The sequence below is a fragment of the Pleurodeles waltl genome, chromosome 3_1, assembly GCF_031143425.1.
Source record: "Pleurodeles waltl isolate 20211129_DDA chromosome 3_1, aPleWal1.hap1.20221129, whole genome shotgun sequence".
Taxonomy (NCBI): domain Eukaryota; kingdom Metazoa; phylum Chordata; class Amphibia; order Caudata; family Salamandridae; genus Pleurodeles; species Pleurodeles waltl.
Genome location: NC_090440.1, coordinates 13849710 through 13876212, shown reverse-complemented (window position 1 = coordinate 13876212; position 26503 = coordinate 13849710). Strand labels below are relative to the sequence as shown.

The 26503-nt window shown below is 46.9% G+C and overlaps 1 protein-coding gene across 6 annotated transcripts in view; it reads right to left on the bottom strand.

Annotated features, from left to right (window-relative positions):
* The window catches only part of CKAP5 (cytoskeleton associated protein 5), a 627586-nt gene that overhangs the window by 439309 nt on the left and 161774 nt on the right, over nt 1-26503 (bottom strand). For all 6 annotated transcript variants that reach the window (XM_069221686.1, XM_069221689.1, XM_069221691.1 and 3 more), the window contains exons 6-11: nt 20294-20426; nt 17262-17365; nt 3666-3779; nt 3340-3444; nt 851-940; nt 577-741 (exon numbers count right to left, since the gene is read on the bottom strand). In XM_069221686.1, the coding sequence (XP_069077787.1) occupies nt 577-741; nt 851-940; nt 3340-3444; nt 3666-3779; nt 17262-17365; nt 20294-20426 (711 nt within the window). The remainder of the gene's footprint in view (nt 1-576; nt 742-850; nt 941-3339; nt 3445-3665; nt 3780-17261; nt 17366-20293; nt 20427-26503) is intronic.

The following is a 26503-nucleotide window of genomic DNA, read 5'->3' as shown; positions in this document are numbered from 1 at the left end:
AAACCCACACCAACCTGAGCTCCACACACTCCTAAATATTAACAACCCTTCACCATCCATCACTGAACCTTAAAGCCAATCAGCCCTAAATTCCATCTATAAAACCTAAAGAAACTCCCCACCCCTACATGCCATCCATCCCAGAAGCCTAAACATCACCCACTACCCCTAAACTACACTGTTCCAAGAACCTTAAAAACCCCTTCCACACCCCTACACGCCACCTATCCCTGAATCCTAAAATAGCCTCAATACATCTAAAAAACACCCATCCCTGAACCCAAAGGCCCTCGCTAGGTCCAATTTACAATCAAGTATGTGATTGCGGATGTTTCCTTGAAATGATCTTTCCAATAAAATGTTCCCGTTAATTAACAATCTGTTCTTCCTTAAAATTGTCTTCCATTACAATTGATTTTAAAATGATTGGGTTTCCTCCAATGTAGTTTCTCAGTTTTTCCATTCATTCACATTCTTCACACTAGCATATCCATCTACATTGAAAGAAAAAAAGATTATACAACACTTTAGAGTCCTAGGCGTCTCCCTTCACACAGTGCTTTGGATTATGTTCACCTTGAGCAGGGCAGCACAGAAGGGCTTCAGCAGACTCTTGGGCAGGGAAGAGGCCATGCAGTGGCGAAAGCTTCGAGCAAGGAAGAGGGAAGTTTGTTGCTTGATGGAGGGGTTTTTGTTGTCCATGACCGCGAGAACATCTTCACTGATGGCCTGCAGTGTGGTCTGCAAGAAAAAAAAAACACTTCTCAGGTGGATGCATGAAGACTTGAGAAAAGACACCACCAACAACTATAACAAAGCAAGAGGAAGGTGTGACTTGAAATGTACTTACTGTCAGGAAGGTGGCATCAATGGCTTCCTGTAAGGCCTGCACCACATGAGGCTTTTTCTCCTTAAACTTCTCCAAAATAGTTGACACGACCTACAGGAGTGACGGATAGAGCAAGAAGCTCATAAACCAGAGTATTACCAATCACAACACTACAGCAGAAAATGCCCAACACAAAGTACGTATCATACTGTCCAAAGCTAAAGCAACACTTTAGAAAGCCTTTTCATGGTTTTTCACCTTCAAAGCAGAAATTCAATAAGGTGACATCCCCCGCCCCCACTTTAAAAAAAAAAGAAAATAAAAAAAAAAACTCAATGGAAAAGTTACTTACTTTTGCTAATACTCTTTCTGGTGTATAGTCTACTTAACAGCAGATTCCAACTTTGTGGATTTCCCTTAGACACAAGAATAGATCAAAAGCACGGTTCAGGAATACCAGTAGATGGTGCTGCATGACTCCGAAGTGTGGAACTGAGCTGCATATAACACCAATCCATGCCTATGTCCACTTCTTTCACAAACTGTTGCATACCCTCAGCGGCCCTTAAGCAAACTGAAGGAAACGGTGCCGATGGCTAGACTGGCCTCTTCTAAAGAGCCCAGATCACAGAAAGAGGTAGTGTGAGTTAAGTGAAAATTTTGTTTTTAGATACAGAATCCACTAGAAAGAATTACCAGCGAAGTAACTTGTTCTTCTGATGGAAACGGATTTCGCACTTGGTCAATAAAAACTAAGCACAACTTCCCAATCCAGAGGGTCTATGGAATGGCTTAAACTAAACGCCCTGCAGGACTAACCAAGCTAAATGCCCATCTTGAAGGACCCTCTCAATGAGATAGTGTTTGATGAACACGCAAGTTAATATGCATATCGCTGCCTGACAAATATCCAGGACAGACACTCCACGTGCCAACGCAGTGGCACCAGCCTTAGCCCTTGTGGAGTGGGTCCTTAGGCTGCTTGGGGTTCCCTCTCAGCCAATTTATAGCAGATCTTAATACGGAGGACTACCCATCGTGAGACAGCCCTGTTCTGCACGGTCTTATACTTCTTTGACCCAGAACCCCCCATCCCCCCAAAAAAACAGGGAATCATCCCCCCAATGTTCTCTGGTACAATCGAGATGAGTGCCCTGCCGGGGCCCAAGAGGTAGCCTCCCTGTAACTCCTTCAAGGGATGGGGACGCAAGGAAGGTCAGAAGCTTAATAGCATGTCCAATGTGGACATCGGTCACCACCAGTTTGTCAGGAAAACTGGTGGTATATGGAGGCCCGACTGAAAAAGCCTGCAGTTTGCTCAACAGTCATGCAGGTGGATAGCAACTAGGAAGAACATTTTAAGAGAGTATGCACAATGACCAACTGTGCTTCAGTTCAGAAAGGTTATGCATTCGAAATAGGAGGGCCAACTTTCTTTGGCAAAACAATGGGCTTAGGTGGAAATGTAGAATAATCATGATTGGACAGGCAAACACAAAAAAGAATGAAAGGTCCACGTAACCTTTCAGTGCCAGGAGCAAATCCTTGCTGGCTAAAAAAACAGCACAAACGCTCCTCCAACAGTTTTGCCATAAGGTACCACATCAAGCTACAAACCTGTCCCACAATCATCTGGTACACACTAGCCACATAGTGCTTAGCTTAGAGTAAACCCCCCCAGGTATCAGATTGGACTCACATGTTTTGAGCAGTACCTCTGAGCACTGGTAGGTGGAGTTATTTGGCGCCCAGTCTACAGCGCCAGAAGTGATGTGTGGTGCCTACACACTGACGTCAGTTCATTTTCTAGACTTTCCATACCACAAGCACAGAGCCACAAGACACTGGCAGACTGGAACGCATGTTTAAGGTCCTTAGAAGGGTGACCCTTACAACAATCAGTCCATCAAGTGAGAAGGTGGGAGTGCCAAGAAGGAGTCTGCAGCCATCTCTACCAGATAATGCATTACTAAAGGTAAGTAACTTGCTCATTTAAAAGTTTCTACCCGCAGATTCTTACCTTAGAATAGACACCTAGGCAGTCCCTCCCTAGACGTGGGTCTGCAGAACAGGTTTTAGACCAAAAAAAAGTCCTGAAGGACTGGACAAGCAAAATGCCCACCAAGAAGGACCCGACTGTGCACACAGTAGTGCTTAATAAACATGTGAAGAGATGCCAACTTAGCCGCCTGACAGATGTCAGGAACAAGGCCTCCACGAGTGTAAGCCTGGTACCCAGGGCATGTAGGATGGAGGGGCACCCCAGAGCTTGCAGAATGATTTAAATTAAATGGGGATGTTTGTGCAAGGTGACAAATACCAGCATCAAACTCCACTTGTTTAAATATATTTTGAGAAAATTCAACATATTCACCCTGAACACAATTCAAAAACCCCAGAACAGATACGAGCTGTGGAGTATCACTGGAGCACAGACACCTAACCCACAAGGCTCAATGGTTCCGTGCAGAAAGGTTATCCACCTGTACAAAGAAAAGATTCTCACTTACATGTGTTGCATGCGTTCCAAATTTCTTGCGCAGTCCAGTGGCCAATCCGGTGAGGCATTTGGCTGCCAGAGCCACCAGCAAGACATTGGTATCCTTTGCAACAACCTGTAATGTGACAGAACAATCTATAAGTACCAAACACTTCAAAGATTTGCCCCACGCTCCCTCACTCAATTACAACGGCAGTCTCCTCTTTTCCAACAAGGGATGGAGAAAGTAGCAAAAACAGAATTTCTCCAACGGTAAGTGCAATTCAAAGCTAGATCTTTAATACAATATACATCAGTAGAATGTGCACCGCTTAACCACTAAGCAGTGTGCATTACCCTTTTCAAAGCCTTCACCAAGTCTGCGTAGTCCCCGGCTTCTAGCTTGGGATTCTTTACCAAGAGCTCCACGGCTTCCAGCGCCTCCTTCCTTTCTTGCCACTTTTTAGCCTCCTACAACAAACAAACCAAACAAAGTGTATAACAGTGTGAACACCTATAGCACAGCCCTCCCTGTGCAGCTGGAGGCAATTCTCTTACTATGGCCAGTCAGGCGCATTCAATTTCTCCTGACGAGCATAAGTTCAAGCTTCACTGCATCAAAAAGTAGCACTGTGGTCTTATTTTTGTTTTAGGTTGAAACCTACCAAACAACTCTGGCTGCAAAGATTGCTTGGGGATATACATATACAGACACATTTTTTAAATAGATATGAGCCGAGAAGGTCCCCACTCGGTACTTATAGTAGGGTCAGCTATTCCATAGGAAACATGTGTTGCTAATAACATGGGCCCGTGTAAGGAAATGCCTCCTTGGCATGGTTGCCCCCTGACTTTTTGCCTTTGCTGATGCTATGTTTACAATTGAAAGTGTGCTGAGGCCTGCTAACCAGGCCCCAGCACCAGTGTTCTTTCCCTAACCTGTACTTTTGTATCCACAATTGGCAGACCCTGGCATCCAGATAAGTCCCTTGTAACTGGTACTTCTAGTACCAAGGGCCCTGATGCCAAGGAAGGTCTCTAAGGGATGCAGCATGTCTTATGCCACCCTGGAGACCTCTCACTCAGCACAGACACACTGCTTGCCAGCTTGTGTGTGCTAGTGAGGACAAAACGAGTAAGTCGACATGGCACTCCCCTCAGGGTGCCATGCCAGCCTCTCACTGCCTATGCAGTATAGGTAAGACACCCCTCTAGCAGGCCTTACAGCCCTAAGGCAGGGTGCACTATACCATAGGTGAGGGTACCAGTGCATGAGCATGGTACCCCTACAGTGTCTAAACAAAACCTTAGACATTGTAAGTGCAGGGTAGCCATAAGAGTATATGGTCTGGGAGTCTGTCAAACACGAACTCCACAGCACCATAATGGCTACACTGAAAACTGGGAAGTTTGGTATCAAACTTCTCAGCACAATAAATGCACACTGATGCCAGTGTACATTTTATTGTAAAATACACCACAGAGGGCACCTTAGAGGTGCCCCCTGAAACTTAACCGACTGTCTGTGTAGGCTGACTAGTTCCAGCAGCCTGCCACACCAGAGACATGTTGCTGGCCCCATGGGGAGAGTGCCTTTGTCACTCTGAGGCCAGTAACAAAGCCTGCACTGGGTGGAGATGCTAACACCTCCCCCAGGCAGGAGCTGTGACACCTGGCGGTGAGCCTCAAAGGCTCACCCCTTTGTCACAGCCCAGCAGGGCACTCCAGCTTAGTGGAGTTGCCCGCCCCCTCCGGCCACGGCCCCCACTTTTGGCGGCAAGGCTGGAGGGAACAAAGAAAGCAACAAGGAGGAGTCACTGGCCAGTCAGGACAGCCCCTAAGGTGTCCTGAGCTGAGGTGACTCTGACTTTTAGAAATCCTCCATCTTGCAGATGGAGGATTCCCCCAATAGGGTTAGGATTGTGACCCCCTCCCCTTGGGAGGAGGCACAAAGAGGGTGTACCCACCCTCAGGGCTAGTAGCCATTGGCTACTAACCCCCCAGACCTAAACACGCCCTTAAATTTAGTATTTAAGGGCTACCCTGAACCCTAGAAAATTAGATTCCTGCAACTACAAGAAGAAGGACTGCCTAGCTGAAAACCCCTGCAGAGGAAGACCAGAAGACGACTACTGCCTTGGCCCCAGAAACTCACCGGCCTGTCTCCTGCCTTCCAAAGATCCTGCTCCAGCGACGCCTTCCAAAGGGACCAGCGACCTCGACATCCTCTGAGGACTGCCCCTGCTTCGAAAAGACAAGAAACTCCCGAGGACAGCGGACCTGCTCCAAGAAAGGCTGCAACTTTGTTTCCAGCAGCTTTAAAGAACCCTGCAAGCTCCCCGCAAAAGGCGTGAGACTTGCAACACTGCACCCGGCGACCCCGACTCGGCTGGTGGCGATCCAACACCTCAGGAGGGACCCCAGGACTACTCTAAGACTGTGAGTACAAAAACCTGTCCCCCCTGAGCCCCCACAGCGCCGCCTGCAGAGGGAATCCCGAGGCTTCCCCTGACCGCGACTCTTTGAATCCTAAGTCCCGACACCTGGGAGAGACCCTGCACCCGCAGCCCCCAGGACCTGAAGGACCGGACTTTCACTGGAGGAGTGACCCCCAGGAGTCCCTCTCCCTTGCCCAAGTGGAGGTTTCCCCGAGGAACCCCCCCCTTGCCTGCCTGCAGCGCTGAAGAGATCCCTAGATCTCCCATTGACTTCCATTACAAACCCGACGCTTGTTTCTACACTGCACCCGGCCGCCCCCGCGCTGCTGAGGGTGAAATTTCTGTGTGGACTTGTGTCCCCCCCGGTGCCCTACAAAACCCCCCTGGTCTGCCCTCCGAAGACGCGGGTACTTACCTGCAAGCAGACCGGAACCGGGGCACCCCCTTCTCTCCATTCTAGCCTATGTGTTTTGGGCACCACTTTGAACTCTGCACCTGACCGGCCCTGAGCTGCTGGTGTGGTGACTTTGGGGTTGCTCTGAACCCCCAACGGTGGGCTACCTTGGACCAAGAACTGAACCCTGTAAGTGTCTTACTTACCTGGTAAAACTAACAAATACTTACCTCCCCTAGGAACTGTGAAAATTGCACTAAGTGTCCACTTTTAAAACAGCTATTTGTGAATAACTTGAAAAGTATACATGCAATTTTGATGATTTGAAGTTCCTAAAGTACTTACCTGCAATACCTTTCGAATGAGCTATTACATGTAGAATTTGAACCTGTGGTTCTTAAAATAAACTAAGAAAAGATATTTTTCTATACAAAAACCTATTGGCTGGATTTGTCTCTGAGTGTGTGTACCTCATTTATTGTCTATGTGTATGTACAACAAATGCTTAACACTACTCCTTGGATAAGCCTACTGCTCGACCACACTACCACAAAATAGAGCATTAGTATTATCTATTTTTTACCACTATTTTACCTCTAAGGGGAACCCTTGGACTCTGTGCATGCTATTCCTTACTTTGAAATAGCACATACAGAGCCAACTTCCTACATTGGTGGATCAGCGGTGGGGTACAAGACTTTGCATTTGCTGGACTACTCAGCCAATACCTGATCACACGACAAATTCCAAAATTGTCATTAGAAATTGATTTTTGCAATTTGAAAAGTTTTCTAAATTCTTAAAAGACCTGCTAGGGCCTTGTGTTAGATCCTGTTTAGCATTTCTTTTAGAGTTTAAAAGTTTGTAAAAGTTTGAATTAGATTCTAGAACCAGTTTTAGATTCTTAAAAAGTATTCCAACTTTTAGAAGCATAATGTCTAGCACAGATGTGAATGTGGTGGAACTCGACACCACACCTTACCTCCATCTACAGATGAGAGAGCTAAGGTCACTCTGTAAACTAAAGAAAATAGCAATGGGCCCCAAACCTACCAAAGTACAGCTCCAGGAGCTTTTGGCAGAGTTTGAAAAGGCCAACCCCTCTGAGGATGGCAACTCAGAGGATGAAGATAGTGACTTGGAGGGAAATTCCCCCCCTCCAGTCCTACTTAGGGAGAGCAGGGCTTCTCAAGCCCTGACTCCACAAATAATAGTCAGAGATACTGGTTCCCTCACAGGAGGGACCAACAACTCTGAGATCACTGAGGATAACTCCAGTGAAGAGGACATCCAGTTAGCCAGGATGGCCAAAAGATTGGCTTTGGAAAGACAGATCCTAGCCATAGAGAGGGAAAGACAAGAGATGGGCCTAGGACCCATCAATGGTGGCAGCAACATAAATAGGGTCAGAGATTCTCCTGACATGTTGAAAATCCCCAAAGGGATTGTAACTAAATATGAAGATGGTGATGACATCACCAAATGGTTCACAGCTTTTGAGAGGGCTTGTGTAACCAGAAAAGTGAACAGATCTCACTGGGGTGCTCTCCTTTGGGAAATGTTCACAGGAAAGTGTAGGGATAGACTCCTCACACTCTCTGGACAAGATGCAGAATCTTATGACCTCATGAAGGGTACCCTGATTGAGGGCTTTGGATTCTCCACTGAGGAGTACAGGATTAGGTTCAGGGGGGCTCAGAAATCCTCGAGCCAGACCTGGGTTGACTTTGTTGACTACTCAGTGAAAACACTAGATGGTTGGATTCAAGGCAGTGGTGTAAGTAATTATGATGGGCTGTACAATTTATTTGTGAAAGAACACCTGTTAAGTAATTGTTTCAATGATAAACTGCATCAGCATCTGGTAGACCTAGGACCAATTTCTCCCCAAGAATTGGGAAAGAAGGCGGACCATTGGGTCAAGACAAGGGTGTCCAAGACTTCAACAGGGGGTGACCAAAAGAAAGGGGTCACAAAGACTCCCCAGCAGAAGGGTGATGAGACAACCAAAACTAAAAATAGTAAAGAGTCTTCTACAGGCCCCCAAAAACCTGCACAGGAGGGTGGGCCCAGAGCCTCTTCACAAAACAATGGGTACAAGGGTAAAAACTTTGATCCCAAAAAGGCCTGGTGTCATAGCTGTAAACAGCATGGACACCAAACTGGAGACAAGGCCTGTCCCAAGAAAGGTTCCACTCCAAACTCCCATCCAGGTAACACTGGTATGGCTAGTCTCCAAGTGGGATCAACAGTGTGCCCAGAGCAAATCAGGGTCCACACTGAAGCTACTCTAGTTTCTGAGGGTGGGGTGGATTTAGCCACACTAGCTGTCTGGCCGCCTAACATGCAAAAATACAGACAGCAACTCTTAATTAATGGGACTAGAATAGAGGGCCTGAGGGATACAGGTGCCAGTGTCACCATGGTGACAGAGAAACTGGTTTCCCCTGGCCAATACCTGACTGGAAAAACTTACACAGTCACCAACGCTGACAATCAGAGAAAAGTACATCCCATGGCAATGGTTACTTTAGAATGGGGAGGGGTCAATGGCCTGAAGCAGGTGGTGGTCTCCTCAAATATCCCAGTGGACTGTCTGCTTGGAAATGACCTGGAGTCCTCAGCATGGGCTGAGGTAGAGCTAAAAACCCATGCAGCAATGCTGGGTATCCCTGAACTGGTGTGTGTGAAAACAAGAGCACAATGCAAGGCACAGGGTGAAAAAGTAGAGCTGGAGTCTGGAAAAATGGCCCAGCCTACCAAGAGAACAGGAAAGTCAGTTGGGAAACCAACTGCAACACAGCAAAAGAAAGGGAACCTCTCTTCTCAGGAAGAAGTTCTGCCCTCTGAGGGAACTGAGCCTTTGGAGCTTGAACCTTATCAGGTTGAGCTCTTAGGCCCAGGGGGACCCTCAAGGGAGGAGCTGTGTAAGGGACAAGAAACCTGTCCCTCTCTTGAAGGCCTTAGGCAGCAAGCTGCTGAAGAGTCCAAAGGCAAGAAAAATGGAACACATAGGGTCTATTGGGAAGATGGGCTCCTGTACACTGAGGCCAGAGACCCCAAACCTGGTGCCACTAGGAGAGTGGTAGTGCCTCAGCTGTTCAGAGAGTTCATCCTAACATTGGCCCATGACATTCCCCTTGCTGGACATTTGGGACAAACCAAGACGTGGGAGAGGTTAGTCAACCACTTCTACTGGCCCAATATGTCCAACATGGTTAAGGAGTTTTGCCTCTCCTGCCCCACCTGTCAAGCCAGTGGTAAGACAGGTGGGCATCCAAAGGCCCCCCTCATTCCACTTCCTGTGGTGGGGGTGCCCTTTGAAAGAGTGGGTGTGGACATAGTTGGTCCACTGGAACCTCCCACAGCCTCAGGAAATATGTATATCCTGGTAGTAGTGGATCATGCTACCAGGTATCCTGAAGCTATTCCCCTTAGGTCGACTACTGCCCCTGCAGTAGCCAAGGCCCTCATTGGTATCTTTACCAGAGTGGGTTTCCCTAAGGAGGTGGTGTCTGACAGAGGTACCAACTTCATGTCAGCATACCTAAAGCACATGTGGAATGAGTGTGGAGTGACTTATAAATTCACTACACCTTACCATCCACAAACTAATGGCTTAGTTGAGAGATTCAACAAGACATTAAAGGGCATGATCATGGGGCTCCCAGAAAAACTCAAAAGGAGATGGGATGTCCTCCTGCCATGTCTGCTTTTCGCTTACAGGGAGGTACCACAGAAGGGAGTAGGGTTCTCACCCTTTGAACTTCTGTTTGGTCATCCTGTAAGGGGACCACTTGCCCTTGTTAAAGAAGGCTGGGAGAGACCTCTCCATGAGCCTAAACAGGACATAGTGGACTATGTACTTGGCCTTCGCTCTAGAATGGCAGAGTACATGGAAAAGGCAACCAAAAACCTTGAGGCCAGCCAACAACTCCAGAAGTTTTGGTATGACCAAAAGGCTGCACTGGTTGAGTTCCAACCAGGGCAGAAAGTCTGGGTTCTGGAGCCTGTGGCTCCCAGGGCACTCCAGGACAAATGGAGTGGCCCTTACCCAGTGCTAGAGAGGAAGAGTCAGGTCACCTACCTGGTGGACCTGGGCACAAGCAGGAGCCCCAAGAGGGTGATCCATGTGAACCGCCTTAAGCTCTTCCATGACAGGGCTGATGTGAATCTGTTAATGGTAACAGATGAGGATCAGGAGGCAGAGAGTGAACCTCTCCCTGATCTTCTGTCATCAGACCCAAAAGATGGCACAGTAGATGGAGTGATCTACTCAGACACCCTCTCTGGCCAACAGCAGGCTGATTGTAGGAGAGTCCTACAACAGTTTCCTGAGCTTTTCTCCCTAACCCCTGGTCAGACACACCTGTGTACCCATGATGTGGACACAGGAGACAGCATGCCTGTCAAGAACAAAATCTTCAGACAGTCTGACCATGTTAAGGAAAGCATCAAGATGGAAGTCCACAAGATGCTGGAATTGGGAGTGATTGAGCGCTCTGACAGCCCCTGGGCTAGCCCAGTGGTCTTAGTCCCCAAACCTCACACCAAAGATGGAAAGAAAGAGATGAGGTTTTGTGTGGACTACAGAGGGCTCAACTCTGTCACCAAGACAGATGCCCATCCAATTCCAAGAGCTGATGAGCTCATTGATAAGTTAGGTGCTGCCAAATTTCTAAGTACCTTTGACTTGACAGCAGGGTACTGGCAAATAAAAATGGCGCCTGGAGCAAAAGAAAAGACAGCATTCTCCACACCTGATGGGCATTATCAGTTTACTGTTATGCCCTTTGGTTTAAAGAATGCCCCTGCCACCTTCCAAAGGTTGGTGAATCAAGTCCTTGCTGGCTTGGAGTCCTTTAGCACAGCTTATCTTGATGATATTGCTGTCTTTAGCTCCACCTGGCAGGATCACCTGGTCCACCTGAAGAAGGTTTTGAAGGCTCTGCAATCTGCAGGCCTCTCTATCAAGGCATCCAAATGCCAGATAGGGCAGGGAACTGTGGTTTACTTGGGCCACCTTGTAGGTGGAGGCCAAGTTCAGCCACTCCAACCCAAGATCCAGACCATTCTGGACTGGGTAGCTCCAAAAACCCAGACTCAAGTCAGGGCATTCCTTGGCTTGACTGGGTACTACAGGAGGTTTGTGAAGGGATATGGATCCATTGTGACAGCCCTCACTGAGCTCACCTCCAAGAAAATGCCCAAGAAAGTGAACTGGACTGTGGACTGCCAACAGGCCTTTGACACCCTGAAACAAGCAATGTGCTCAGCACCAGTTCTCAAAGCTCCAGATTATTCTAAGCAGTTCATTGTGCAGACTGATGCCTCTGAACATGGGATAGGGGCAGTTTTGTCCCAAACAAATGATGATGGCCTTGACCAGCCTGTTGCTTTCATTAGCAGGAGGTTACTCCCCAGGGAGCAGCGTTGGAGTGCCATTGAGAGGGAGGCCTTTGCTGTGGTTTGGTCCCTGAAGAAGCTGAGGCCATACCTCTTTGGGACTCACTTCCTAGTTCAAACTGACCACAGACCTCTCAAATGGCTGATGCAAATGAAAGGTGAAAATCCTAAACTGTTGAGGTGGTCCATCTCCCTACAGGGAATGGACTTTATAGTGGAACACAGACCTGGGACTGCCCATGCCAATGCAGATGGCCTTTCCAGGTTCTTCCACTTAGAAAATGAAGACTCTCTTGGGAAAGGTTAGTCTCATCCTCTTTCGTTTGGGGGGGGGTTGTGTAAGGAAATGCCTCCTTGGCATGGTTGCCCCCTGACTTTTTGCCTTTGCTGATGCTATGTTTACAATTGAAAGTGTGCTGAGGCCTGCTAACCAGGCCCCAGCACCAGTGTTCTTTCCCTAACCTGTACTTTTGTATCCACAATTGGCAGACCCTGGCATCCAGATAAGTCCCTTGTAACTGGTACTTCTAGTACCAAGGGCCCTGATGCCAAGGAAGGTCTCTAAGGGATGCAGCATGTCTTATGCCACCCTGGAGACCTCTCACTCAGCACAGACACACTGCTTGCCAGCTTGTGTGTGCTAGTGAGGACAAAACGAGTAAGTCGACATGGCACTCCCCTCAGGGTGCCATGCCAGCCTCTCACTGCCTATGCAGTATAGGTAAGACACCCCTCTAGCAGGCCTTACAGCCCTAAGGCAGGGTGCACTATACCATAGGTGAGGGTACCAGTGCATGAGCATGGTACCCCTACAGTGTCTAAACAAAACCTTAGACATTGTAAGTGCAGGGTAGCCATAAGAGTATATGGTCTGGGAGTCTGTCAAACACGAACTCCACAGCACCATAATGGCTACACTGAAAACTGGGAAGTTTGGTATCAAACTTCTCAGCACAATAAATGCACACTGATGCCAGTGTACATTTTATTGTAAAATACACCACAGAGGGCACCTTAGAGGTGCCCCCTGAAACTTAACCGACTGTCTGTGTAGGCTGACTAGTTCCAGCAGCCTGCCACACCAGAGACATGTTGCTGGCCCCATGGGGAGAGTGCCTTTGTCACTCTGAGGCCAGTAACAAAGCCTGCACTGGGTGGAGATGCTAACACCTCCCCCAGGCAGGAGCTGTGACACCTGGCGGTGAGCCTCAAAGGCTCACCCCTTTGTCACAGCCCAGCAGGGCACTCCAGCTTAGTGGAGTTGCCCGCCCCCTCCGGCCACGGCCCCCACTTTTGGCGGCAAGGCTGGAGGGAACAAAGAAAGCAACAAGGAGGAGTCACTGGCCAGTCAGGACAGCCCCTAAGGTGTCCTGAGCTGAAGTGACTCTAACTTTTAGAAATCCTCCATCTTGCAGATGGAGGATTCCCCCAATAGGGTTAGGATTGTGACCCCCTCCCCTTGGGAGGAGGCACAAAGAGGGTGTACCCACCCTCAGGGCTAGTAGCCATTGGCTACTAACCCCCCAGACCTAAACACGCCCTTAAATTTAGTATTTAAGGGCTACCCTGAACCCTAGAAAATTAGATTCCTGCAACTACAAGAAGAAGGACTGCCTAGCTGAAAACCCCTGCAGAGGAAGACCAGAAGACGACTACTGCCTTGGCCCCAGAAACTCACCGGCCTGTCTCCTGCCTTCCAAAGATCCTGCTCCAGCGACGCCTTCCAAAGGGACCAGCGACCTCGACATCCTCTGAGGACTGCCCCTGCTTCGAAAAGACAAGAAACTCCCGAGGACAGCGGACCTGCTCCAAGAAAGGCTGCAACTTTGTTTCCAGCAGCTTTAAAGAACCCTGCAAGCTCCCCGCAAAAGGCGTGAGACTTGCAACACTGCACCCGGCGACCCCGACTCGGCTGGTGGCGATCCAACACCTCAGGAGGGACCCCAGGACTACTCTAAGACTGTGAGTACAAAAACCTGTCCCCCCTGAGCCCCCACAGCGCCGCCTGCAGAGGGAATCCCGAGGCTTCCCCTGACCGCGACTCTTTGAATCCTAAGTCCCGACACCTGGGAGAGACCCTGCACCCGCAGCCCCCAGGACCTGAAGGACCGGACTTTCACTGGAGGAGTGACCCCCAGGAGTCCCTCTCCCTTGCCCAAGTGGAGGTTTCCCCGAGGAACCCCCCCCTTGCCTGCCTGCAGCGCTGAAGAGATCCCTAGATCTCCCATTGACTTCCATTACAAACCCGACGCTTGTTTCTACACTGCACCCGGCCGCCCCCGCGCTGCTGAGGGTGAAATTTCTGTGTGGACTTGTGTCCCCCCCGGTGCCCTACAAAACCCCCCTGGTCTGCCCTCCGAAGACGCGGGTACTTACCTGCAAGCAGACCGGAACCGGGGCACCCCCTTCTCTCCATTCTAGCCTATGTGTTTTGGGCACCACTTTGAACTCTGCACCTGACCGGCCCTGAGCTGCTGGTGTGGTGACTTTGGGGTTGCTCTGAACCCCCAACGGTGGGCTACCTTGGACCAAGAACTGAACCCTGTAAGTGTCTTACTTACCTGGTAAAACTAACAAATACTTACCTCCCCTAGGAACTGTGAAAATTGCACTAAGTGTCCACTTTTAAAACAGCTATTTGTGAATAACTTGAAAAGTATACATGCAATTTTGATGATTTGAAGTTCCTAAAGTACTTACCTGCAATACCTTTCGAATGAGCTATTACATGTAGAATTTGAACCTGTGGTTCTTAAAATAAACTAAGAAAAGATATTTTTCTATACAAAAACCTATTGGCTGGATTTGTCTCTGAGTGTGTGTACCTCATTTATTGTCTATGTGTATGTACAACAAATGCTTAACACTACTCCTTGGATAAGCCTACTGCTCGACCACACTACCACAAAATAGAGCATTAGTATTATCTATTTTTTACCACTATTTTACCTCTAAGGGGAACCCTTGGACTCTGTGCATGCTATTCCTTACTTTGAAATAGCACATACAGAGCCAACTTCCTACAGCCCGTTTGACAAATCCCTAAAAAAAAATTTTTTTTTTTTTTTTAAAAAAGGTGCTACCTTTTGACTAGTTTGTGCATGGAAAGATTTGGGGTGATCTGTTAACCAGAGTACAAGAAAGAGGGTCCCAAAATGCAAACTATTAATGCATTTTCCATAAATTTTTCGGCAGGGCTACAACAAAAACTGCTGAACAAAATGACTCCAAATTTGGAAGAAGCTAGATCTTCGCCCACGGATTGTGCTCTGTGTGACAGAGGCTAAAGAGACTCTCGAGGTAAGTCTATTTAAGAAAGCGTTCTGTTTGGACTTAGGGACCTAGCTCACTCAGAGGAGTCAGACGCCCATGGGAGAAAGCGCTCTAGCTGTCTCCAGGGTGTATGGCAGCAGTGATGACAAATTAGGTTAGGTCATAAGCAGTGTACGGCAAGGACACAGCTAATAGTTAGCTGTGGTAACTTGTGAATTTCTGTGTTTTTGTGCGTTAAAGTTGCCACCGACATTCACCTAACTAGAATGTTACTTTAACCTTTGCTTTTTTCTGTGAATTTCTAATGGTTGTATTTAAAAAAATAAAAAAATATCACACCTAACCAGAACGTTACATTAATTAACCTTTGACTTTTTCAATGAATATATCAGCCCAGGGCATTGAGCGCATTGCAGGAACCATGTTATGTTACACAAGGCGGCATTCATTTATTTGGCACAAGGAGATTCGGAACGTGCGCACGGATCACACAAGTGAGCAGACACTGGGACTCAACCCCAGTTCCCCGTGGCAGCCCTGACCAGGACACCACATCCTTTGTTAGCCACAATCTCCATACTGGTCATCACATTTCTGTGCGGCTCCCCACCCTCAGCATTGCTTTGAAGTCTTCCCCAATCCACTTCGTGTCCTTTAGCAATCAACAGGCCTGGAAGGAGAGACCCGTTTACTTTGCCTATTCTTGTCTTTTATGCCACAACTGGAAAGAAGGATTCCTCGCGTTCGACCATCTCCAGATGGCACAGAGTCCTCTGCTGCCGATCAGCGGAAGATTCTAAGGCAGAGTTATTGAGGTAAGAAGCAGTGAGGTGGAATACCACGGAGTGGCGTTAACGCAACACACGACCAAGGGACCAGCACTCGCTGTTTTGTTGCTCAGTGCATCTCGAAGCCCAGTACGCACACAGCTATTTACAAGAAACCGATTTTTCCCCTATAAATCCAAATCTATTTGATCCACATTTTTTTACAGAAGTGTTTTTCAACAGAATTAATTTGTTGATTTAGCAAATTCTACAAAGTAGTAGCTTTCAACTTTGAAGTGTAAAGGAGCTGGTTCTCAAAGTGATCTAAAGACGCCGCTACTGGTCTGGAGTCAGACGTGCCACACGATCAGGTACTCAAGTGCTGCAGGCGACTGACCAGTGTGCTTGGGGAGACTTATGAAAGGCCTCTGCTGTAGGCAAGGCGTTCGTGCATCTCAAACTTTAATGAGCTTAGGATGCAAGGCTCAGGCAAGAGCTACTGGAGAAAAACAAACACACAATTCACTAATCAAGCCTATCCGGTGCCACTCATTTCAGCTTCAAGGCTCTTACAAGTCCATTTTATGCACTGCAGCCTTTTCGTGAACCCTATACTTGCTTGGCTGCGGTGTCTGCAACGATAATGCACTGCCGAGTGCCATATAGTTTGAAGAAACGTTGCCGGTATCACCACAAGCACAGGATCACATTCATCTTGCAAACGAGCCGAGCTTCTTTAAGCTCAGCTGACCGACTTCAAGGTCCCAGCTGCTATACTGCACAAACGTGGTCTGTTGTGAGACCTACTGTCAGAGTCACTCAGCTGGTTTCTTACTCATTAGCATGTCTGGGCTTCCCTTCGTCTGTGTCCCCTCTGCAGGAGCAGGGGCGCAATGCTGAACCTTTACACTTCACTTTAGGCGTTACTTCTTTCCTATTCACTTACGCACTCCAAGAGAGGGCATGTCTTTTCTGCTGTCTCCCTAATGTGCTTCTCTCCCTCCCCAAGTGTTGCTCTCTTGCCCGGGTGATTCTCCACCAATAGTGTAGGAAAGATGCCATGGGCCCTGGTGCAAGCAAGGAAACTAACCCCCTTTGACTGCTGCTGAGGTAGCACACTACCAAAGGAGTCCTCATGGGTCTGGGAGCGGGGCTGATGCAACTACAGCTCCAAGGGTTAAGTCCCTCCCTCCCGTGATACGCTCCCCTCTTGTGCCCTCTCCACCTGCATTGCTTTCTCTCCGGAGTGTTTCTCCCCCTCCTAGCTGCAAGTTGACCTCTTGCCCGTTTGCTTTTTTTTTGTCTTCACTTCTCCACCCAGGTGGTTTCAACCACCCCTCCCCCCCCCCCCTGAGCATTGCCCCTACAACACATACTTTTTCCTTTTTATTTGCAGATGCAAGCTGGATCGGTAAATAAAAAGAAAAACATGTGGCTGTGTCCTTTTGTAGGGGCAGGCACCTACAAAATAATAGGATTTATTTTCTTAAAGTCTTACTGCACAGCACCGGCGGTGATGTACAATATGGCTAAAAAGTATAGCCAAGTCAATACTTCCCAAAGATGTGACTTACACCTTTTCATGTCTCCTCCTAGGCAAAGCCAGTAAGTCACATTACTAGGTAGCAGGTTTAAGAAGAGGCTTTCTTAAACCAAACGTAACTCGTTTACTTACAATTTTGTCATAGAAGTCTTTGGGTAGTTTAGAGAGGATCTCTACAGCACTCAACAGTTCGTAGGCATCCACTTGAGGCAACACTTCATCGTCATCATCACCTCCTAGCACAGAAGATAAATGGAAACAGCTTTGAGCAAGGCACCAAGGAACAAGTCAATTATAATAACTTTCTTTTAATGGGAGGAAGCTGAGACGTGGGAAAGGAATGGTCCCAGAGGCGGCATGAACAAGAGTTCAGATGCTCACTTCAAGAAGCTAGTAGTCCATCCCCACACCCCAAACTACCCCTTAAGGAAGGGGTCTTCAAACTGGGGGGCTCAAGTGATCCCGGGGGGGATGGGAGGGAACAGGCTCTGGCCAAAAGAGGCATTATGCAGATAACTGCTTTTTTTTTTTTTTTTAAAGCAGAAATACTTTTACTACATTTTTAAAAAGGTAACAACTTAACTGCAAAGTTTAAATAAGTTTAGACATATTTAAACAGCCAACTTAATAGAATAATTGTAAACAACTCTGAGGGGGGGGCCTGATAATTTTATTTTCCCCCATTGGGGGGCGCAGCATTAACATGTTTGAGAACCACTGCCTTAAGGAAATGAGGGAAGTCTTCCAGGACATCAAGGAGTCCCCAGAATAGGCCACAGGAGGCCTCTGCAAAGGACAACTGAGACACATGCATGCCTGGCAATAACAGTCCACAGAAAAAAATAGTCCGGAGTAGAGATAACCTACACCTTCACCTATTTTTAATCACTCCTAACACACACGTTACTTTAACCTTTGGTTTTTTCTGTGACTATATTGGCCCAAGGCATAGAGCACTTTAAGTTAAAATTCTAGATCAGGAATGTGCCCACAAATCACACAAAAGAGCCTACACTGGACCTCTAACCCAGTTCTCTTTGATATATAACCCTAAATCTTCCTGAGAAAAACTAATTTTCTTTCCTCCGCTTAAATCTAAACCCAGTGAAAACAGCCTTCCTCCTGTACATATATCTCCCTTTTTAGCTCTATTCTCAACTACAAAATGTATTAATTCCTAACGCAACAAAACTGTCTCCTTCCAACTGTATCTAAAGATTTTTTTTTTTTTTTTTAAACAAAAAACCCTGAAACTTCATTCTTTCTCTTGGGTCAGTAAAAAACAAAAAACACTGACGCTGTCCTATTTTGATTGTATAACAGCAGTTGTGGTCCGCCTAAAGTTTAAATTATCGCCGGACTACCCTGCATAAAGCTAATTGCTATGTGAAAGTGAACAATTAGGATAATGTTAGTTACTCTGTAACCATCTGTTTGTGGCAAACCATCCCTCCACGAAGGTCCAGCCCCCAGGCATCTAGCTGGAACATGAACCGAGGAATGCAAGGAAAATGTCTGCAGATGCCTGGGCTCCGTCTTGAATGGCAGTCACTGTTGATGTCCCGCCACCCATGAGGCATCGTAACCAGAACCAATTCAGTGCTTACCAGTTCTCCTAAGAGCGAGCGGGGCTTGGCAAAGGTGGAAGCCCTCTCCCTTCTTCTCTGGAAGGGAGGGAGGCTGTGGGCGCCCTCAGTTCAGAGTTCGGGCAGAGCCCAGGCTCCATACAGTGGCCCTCCATGCCGCAAAGCGCGAGGAAGTGCTCTGCAATCCCAGACTGGGCAGCTCAATGGCATCCATTCCAACACCATTGAGACATGACTGACGGGAGTAGGCCCTGAAGAGCGAGGCCCAGGTGGGGCCATGGTCAACCAAGACCCCACTCAAGAGAAGTAATGAAACACTGGCCTGAGACAAAGTAAAGGAGACACGATCTAAGTACACTACAGATGGAGGGAAGGAACTGAGTGAACAGAAGAGCTCCACAACTGTCTAACTGGAGCACCCGTCCAAACCAGATGGCACAAAGAAAAAGTCATAATGAGTGCTTGGGGAGGCACCAGAGTTTTAATGACAAGGTAGCAGCTTTCTACAAGTTGCTCACTGCAACAAGTTACATTACCATCAGCTTGAGATACCACTCTGGTTTAACGCAACGAGCTGTTTGATATCCTGGAGCATCCACTTTGGTCGCACCTTTTAACAAAGCTGAAGGGGGGGATGTGGGGGTCACCAATTGGGTGGCCTAGTCTTTCCACAGAAAAAAATGTATTTTCACATGTTTACTTTCAAGACATGTTAACTCCATGTTCGGAACATATGTAGCTTCCTGCCTAAGGACTGGGCAGGCCTGACAGAGGAGTGACAAAGATGTACAGGGAAGTGGGGACTCTGCCCTTGTTTTCAAAGGCAAAGTCGGGCTAGCAGTGCACGACTGCTCTACCAGTCTGCAGTGGCCCGAGAGACTCGTACTTGGAGGAACTCCAGGGTAGCACAACCAGCCCTAGGGTACTCCTCCAACTTACATACCAGGGTACCATACTCTAAGGACTTTAAGGTAAGTTGGCCCTTTAAAATTGGGTACAGGCAACTTGACTTATACTTTAGGGTAAGGTCACTGGCTCTAAGGCATGATTAGTAGGCCTCAGTGCTTGCCGAGCTGAAAAACTAGCAGCATCAGCCAAAAAACTTGGGGGTGACCACACAAAAAAGGCCTTTCCTTACACCTCAACAGAAATCTTTAAAATTGGAAGTAAATCCAGACCTCGAACAAGTCCTCTTACCAAGTATCCTCAGCCAAGGTTCAGCTACAGTGTACTGCACTCTGCGTTTTCCCTGCTATAATCTCTTCTGCTGTATTGTTGAAGTTTTCTTTACTTCATTTTAATGCTAAGGTGTTTGACTGCTAGTTATTTTTACCCCCACCCAATCTTTGCTGCTAGAATATTCTATGCTGTATGTTCTGTTACCCAGAAAGATAGGTCCACACTAAACGTATACTGTAGCCAAGGCAAACAGAAGCAGAGGTCTTGCATGCTGCCAAATCACCATTCAAAGAACGCAGCTAAAGGCAGATAACATGATACAAGTGAAGACTACGTTAAACCCCGTTCAATAAATACTTGCCCATTTGCATTAGTGATGGCCGCGGGAGACTGACTTACCAGCATCAGCATCTCCACCGGCCGCCTGCTGTTGCTCAAACTTGGCTTTCAAGTCTTGCTGGGAGCGCAGAAAACGGGTCTGCTTCGGGGCAGTCTGAGGCAGCTTCACCCATTCCTCCTCCAGTTCCTTCAACTGAAAAAAGGAAATCTGTGTTTAGAAAGCAGCAGCAAGTTCTAAGGCAGAGACCGCCAGCAATTTGAAAATAAACTTCTACTGTCTCTAGGTATAACAAAACAAACAAATGACTTACAAAAGAGAAAAATATTAAAATACCATCTCAGCTGGAGAAGGGGGACACCAATCAGTGGCAATGACCAAACTACTTAAGGAAGTTTTGAAAACTAGTGAAGAACAAGTCAACCCTACCCATCTACAAGTCTGCAGCAAGGGTCAAGATTATTTTGGGGTTGTTTAACTCAAGATTTACTAGCCCAGAAGCTATAGGTAAACTGGAGGCAAAGAATTAAAACATGTAGTAATCATCCAAAGTGTACATACTGCTGCGGGAAACACAAGTTGGAACAATCAGACAAATAAATGATTAGTGATATTAGGTACAACAAGCCACTCACAGGAAGCTTCAGGCTGAAGAGTAAGAATTGCATGGAGCAGGGAAGGCAGGTGTGTTTTAGATTGTTACTGATTAACATGCTCATCCAGTTGCAATGCAGTTACTGTTTTGCCAAGGCTACAAAGAATCGGAGTGAGATGCAGTCCGTGAAATGCTCAAGAGAGACGCCTGCTAGAACAAGTAACCTAGATAGTCCCATGATTTGCACAGGTCTAACCTGGCAGTGATCCGAAGGACAATAGTTGGTCAGGCATGGCTGAAAAGGACATGCATACACCCAAAAGCAGCAGCACAAAATTGCAACCTACATTTAAAGCATGCCTATGACGCAACAAAAGCACTCCTCACAAATACAACTAGAGTGACGACAAAAATTCTGTTTGTAAAACACTTGCCAACAATGCCCGTGTTGCGCCCGCTGACAATGATGACCACTATCAGAGTTTGGTGCTCACCATTTCATCCCTCCTTCCATTTCCTCTACGGAGATGCCAGGCTCGTAAGGTGCAGATTTCCTTACAGCATAACACAGCCATGCCACAGCTGAAACTTCTAAATTTAAAGTCATTCCTAGATCTCTGAATAACTCTCAAACCTGAAGTACAGCTATAGAGTTCCCCGTACTCACCAGACATCACAGGAACAGGCAGAGGCAACCTACCACACCGAGTCAAGCCTTAGTGCAGCAGAGCTCCAGGTACTGCTTGATTCTGACATCTACCACACCGCACATGATCACCCCAAATATGGAAATAAAACTTGCCAAACTGAAAGGGGAACGAGCTTAGCTCAAACAAACCAGTCAAAATCTGGAGTGCAAATGGTGCAAATTGCAGACCACTAACCACAAACCCTACTGCTGAAGACAAGGATGCGGCAAACATTGGGGATTCAAGGAAACCACTTTCTAAAATGCATTATTCTTCAAAATAAAGAAATAGGGTGCTCTTCAAGAATTTTCAGCAATAGTCTGTTCCCGTTTGCTCTAAGAACTACCCCTGTTCAACAACACTGAAAACCTACGTTCTTCCACTGCAAGCAACTACAGAGTGCCATTTCAAGACCCTTCCAGCACCCCCTCCCTCAACGCAATACCCCAAAGCTTCAAACCAACTTCAATACATCCAGACGGCTGGAGACTGAAGCGGCGCTGAAACCGGCCATTAAAAGAAATGCAATTGGTTTACCAATGAACGGTGGCCAGTCTCATCCATTAAAACAATCATCCCATTGCTTGTTGGTATCTCTCAAATATGGTAATTCTCCTTGAAGATGATAAAACAATTACACACGATTTTTAACAAACATCAAACCACTAGGTAAAACGTGAAAAGAGCAATACAACAGCAGCATGAATACAGGAACAAAACCACCTCTGATCAGTCACAATTTTTAAGAGTCTACATTGACCAACAGAAAGGAATGGATTAAATGCGTGGTTGGGTGCCAAATATAAGCAACTAATTCACAGAGCACAGACGTTAGTTAAAGATTTTAAATATCATAGGACTGGACAACCTGCGCCACTGCCTGGCTTGAAATGGGAAACAAAATTAGAAAAACTGGAGCCCCTTTCAGGAGGGCAACATGATCTGGAGTGATACTGCAGGAGGTGCCCAAAGATACGTAAAAGTGTAGGTGTTGAGAGAATTTTCTGGTTCAGTCATTGACGAGGTGCAGTATGATAGGCATTTGCAGCCGTGATCGGATGGAAAACAGACCCAGGCAAACCTTGCCTCGAAGACGGAATCAACTGAATGAAGAAAGCCTAGCTTTCAGAGAAGCTGCCCAAGGTTGCTCCTGTAAGAGTTCTTGATCATACGCCAAGCGAAAGGGCCAATTAGTCAACTTGCAGGACAAATCAATAAAAGCCCTCCCACCACTCCAAACTGAGTAGTGGTTAGAGCTCACTAGATCATTCATAAGAGAATGTCTGGTCTATTGCGATGTCCTCCCTAGAAGCCTTGCAAGGAAGCGCCTCAGTCTCTAGAGGTTGGAGAATGTGCTTGAACCTTCATGAATGAGACCACAAAGAAGCCCCAATAGCGCATCACTGCCACCTTATACACAAAAGGTTCACGTTTATTTGCGTTCTGTTGAAGTCTACTACACGAAACAAAAACTACCCCCATCACCACCTATACTCAGACACTGCACATAACCAACAAATGCTCAAAGTGACAACAGATCCTGGGAAATCAGGATCCTAGCCTGAATCAAAGCAGGTAATAGTAATACACATTAAAGGAACACTGGAAAACCACATTTTTAAAACTCACAGCTCAACAACTCAAAACAGGGTAGTGTGTGTGAAAACCATTAAGGTACCAACTTTCCTCCTATACCAATGCCTCCCATGTTTGTCTAACGTAATCTTTCCAGAGGAAACTTACTAGGGAAAGGGTTACACAAAGCTCTTAAAGATGTCAAAAAAAAAAAAAAAAAAAAAAAATGTACACTCACACACAAACATACATAATTGTTCTGCGATCCTACCACAGGCAGAGCTATTTCAACACTTATGAACTACTCAAAATCCCATTGTGGAAAATTTGGAAGTTCACTGAATATTAGACAACGTAGTACGAGCCATCCCATGTTTAAAGCTTCATTCAAAAGCCATGGTGTAGGCTTTCATCCCAAATGCCATGAGTCTTCTCCGGACACCTCAGTACTCACAGGTGCGACAGGAAGACAATGAAACTACCAGAATACAAAGGGGTATCATCGGCAACTACGAATGCCACAGCTACTTTCTCTGATCACAACCTACAAACTGTAGGCATACGAGAGTTTGCTGCTTTGCTTCTACAATGAAGTTATTTGAGTGGTAGTTTAAGCCTTCACATAGAACAACCGCTGTGAGGCCAAGAGTAGGAAGCTGGCCCTGTATGTGGTAGGTCAATACCATGTAAAGTGTCAAGGGGCTCCCCAGTCAGTGGACAGGGCTTGCGGTTTAGGGGTAGTGTGATCAAGCAGCCTTAGGCTTATCACAGAGAAGTGCAAGACATCTAGAAATACACACTGGTCAATAAATGAACTCAAAAAGGAGATTCACACCAATGTATAAAAATAGCAAGTATCTTTATATATGTTTAGGCAACAGAGAAAAAAAAAAAAAATCAATCAGATAAGTAGGAATTCTTTTCACTTTAAAAAGTGGACAGAGCAATTTGAGTTCTGCAGTGTTACCCTATGGGAGGAAAAACAAGTCCTGCGAACAGGTAGAATACAGCGACTTATAAGACCAATCTCCAGGAGTAAAGGGGAGTAGTGGGCAAGGTCCAAGCCAGCACCAGGAGTAAACCCTCCACTGTACAGGGGTGGCCAGATGCAGGGTACAAAACAGATTTGCCTCCTCAATAGGTTTCAATGGAGATCGGTCACTGAAGAGGCTGCAGGCTCTGGCCTGAAAGCCAGTCGGGCTGAACTTACAGCCAGGCTCGGGCCTCACAATGCTTAGGCACAGGACCTTTGGTCCTCTTCTCCACAGCTCAGGAGGTGTCTTTAGGTGTCCGTTTTCCTTACCGGAGTGGTCACAGTAGAGGGGGCTGCGTGCAAAGACTGCAGGAGTGGTCAGGGAGTCCAGGAAGGGTGAAACCACAATTGACTCACTCTGGAGGAATGAGGGACCCTATTGGCACCGGTGGTCCACTACATCTCATGTCTGAGACAGCAGGTGTAGTGGTGACTTCAGGTGTCAGGTTTTGAAAGTTCTGGAGGCTTCAGAGTCCATTCTTTGGAGTTTACTGGAGAACAGATCTGCTGTTCATGGGAGGTCTTGAATCTCTCAAAGGCAGACAGTACTCCCAGGTTTTCTGGAGTCACAGCTGCAAGACGAATAAACTTTGGTGTAGATTTCGATGAGGGATGCAGACCGGCCACTGCTCTTCAGTGTCACTAGTCTTAGGTTGTCATGATATGCTTCTCTGGTGCCAGGAGCATCCCTAAATACTTAATTTAGGTGCATTAGGAGTGTGTATGGTAGTAGCCAATGGGCTACTGACCCTTGTGATCAATACTCCCCCATAGGACCACTTCCTGTGGGAAGTGGGCATAGCCCGGTCCCAGAATTCCTAGGTACACTATCTCAAAGATGGCTACCTCTGAAAAATCGAGTTTAATTCAACTTAGCACACCTGTAAGGGTGGTACAAGCCAGGAGGTGGCACGCCTCCCTGACTAGCGAATTTTCCTGCCTGTCCAGGTGCCATGGGGGCGCTCTAGAGAAGGGGTGGATGCTCCTTTTCCTGTGAGGGGAGTCAGATTTGCATTTCAAAGGCAGCAGCCCTTTGAGGCTTGCCGCCTTAGGAAGGCTAATCAGTAGGTCACCCTAGGGAAGGAGGGCGTTACACCCTTTTCCTAGACAGGCTTTTTTTTCCCGGGCCTCCAGAGAGCAGAAGGCTCTCCCCTTTGGGGGCCAAAAGAGTATCTCGGGTGCCAGGCTAGCAGAAACCAATCAGCAAGCACACCAGAGGCTGGTCGGATTTCAGGGGGCACCTCGAAGGGGCTCTCCAAGTGCATGTATTTAAAAATGCATCAGTGTAGGATTATCAATATGAGACGGTTGATACTAAACATCCCTATGTTCAGTGAAGTCATCATGTAGTTGGGAACTTTTATTGTATTGACCAGTGTACAGCACATGCTTTTAAAATGGCTTTCCTGTCCACTTGCTATGTCTGAGAATTGACAGACATAGCATGGGAATATCTACTCTTGCAGATCTCATGTAATATAATGCACCCTGCCTTAGGGACGGAAGGCGTGCAGTAGGGGTGACTTACATATATTGCATCCAGTGTTGGGGACACGGCACAAACATTGGCTGTGTGTCATGCTGAGTTTTCACTTTTGTCTTCACCTAGACATGCATCCTGCAAAGACAGCCTGTCATGTGCTTGGTGCTGCAGCCTTTAGAAACCCTCGTTAGCACCTCAGGCCCTGGGTACCAATTACTAGGGACTTAGAGGTGCTAAGGGATCTGCCAACTGTAGAAACAATTTTACAGTTTAGGGAAAGATCTGACACTGGGAATCTGGTTAGCAGGAAACTGGTGCACTTCCAGTTGAAATCACATCGGATACTGAGCCGAAAGTGTGGGGCAACCATGTGAAAAACTGGCACTTTTCTACACCAAGCTATTGTGACAATCTACAAAAACATCGTAGGTATGGAAGGAGATTTCTGTTAAGTAACAAATACATACTTTTCAACGGATAAAACACATTAAAAATTGATGCATAAATTACAAGCACACAAACACTGATGTCTCCTAGGGCCGTCCCCTGAGCAATTGAATCAATCTATGGGCAGATACTGGAGCACAATGAAACGGCAGATGTTAACTTGCCGAGTATTACACTCTGAGAGGCCTCTACTTGGGGGTACTAGACACTAACTGGCAGGGTTGTTTACTAAGGTTGTCATGAAACCACACCACTATCGTACTAAAACTGAATAGCCAAGTACGCCCTTCTACCAATGGCCTGTCAGAGGAGCAGAGGCAAGCCTTTCTTCAGGAGACATTTGGGTTTTGAAACTGTCACACCGGAAAAACCAGTAACTAATTGCCTAATTACTTGCTTCATTAAAAAAATAAAAAAATAAAATTCTAGCTAAGAAAGAAAAATACTGCA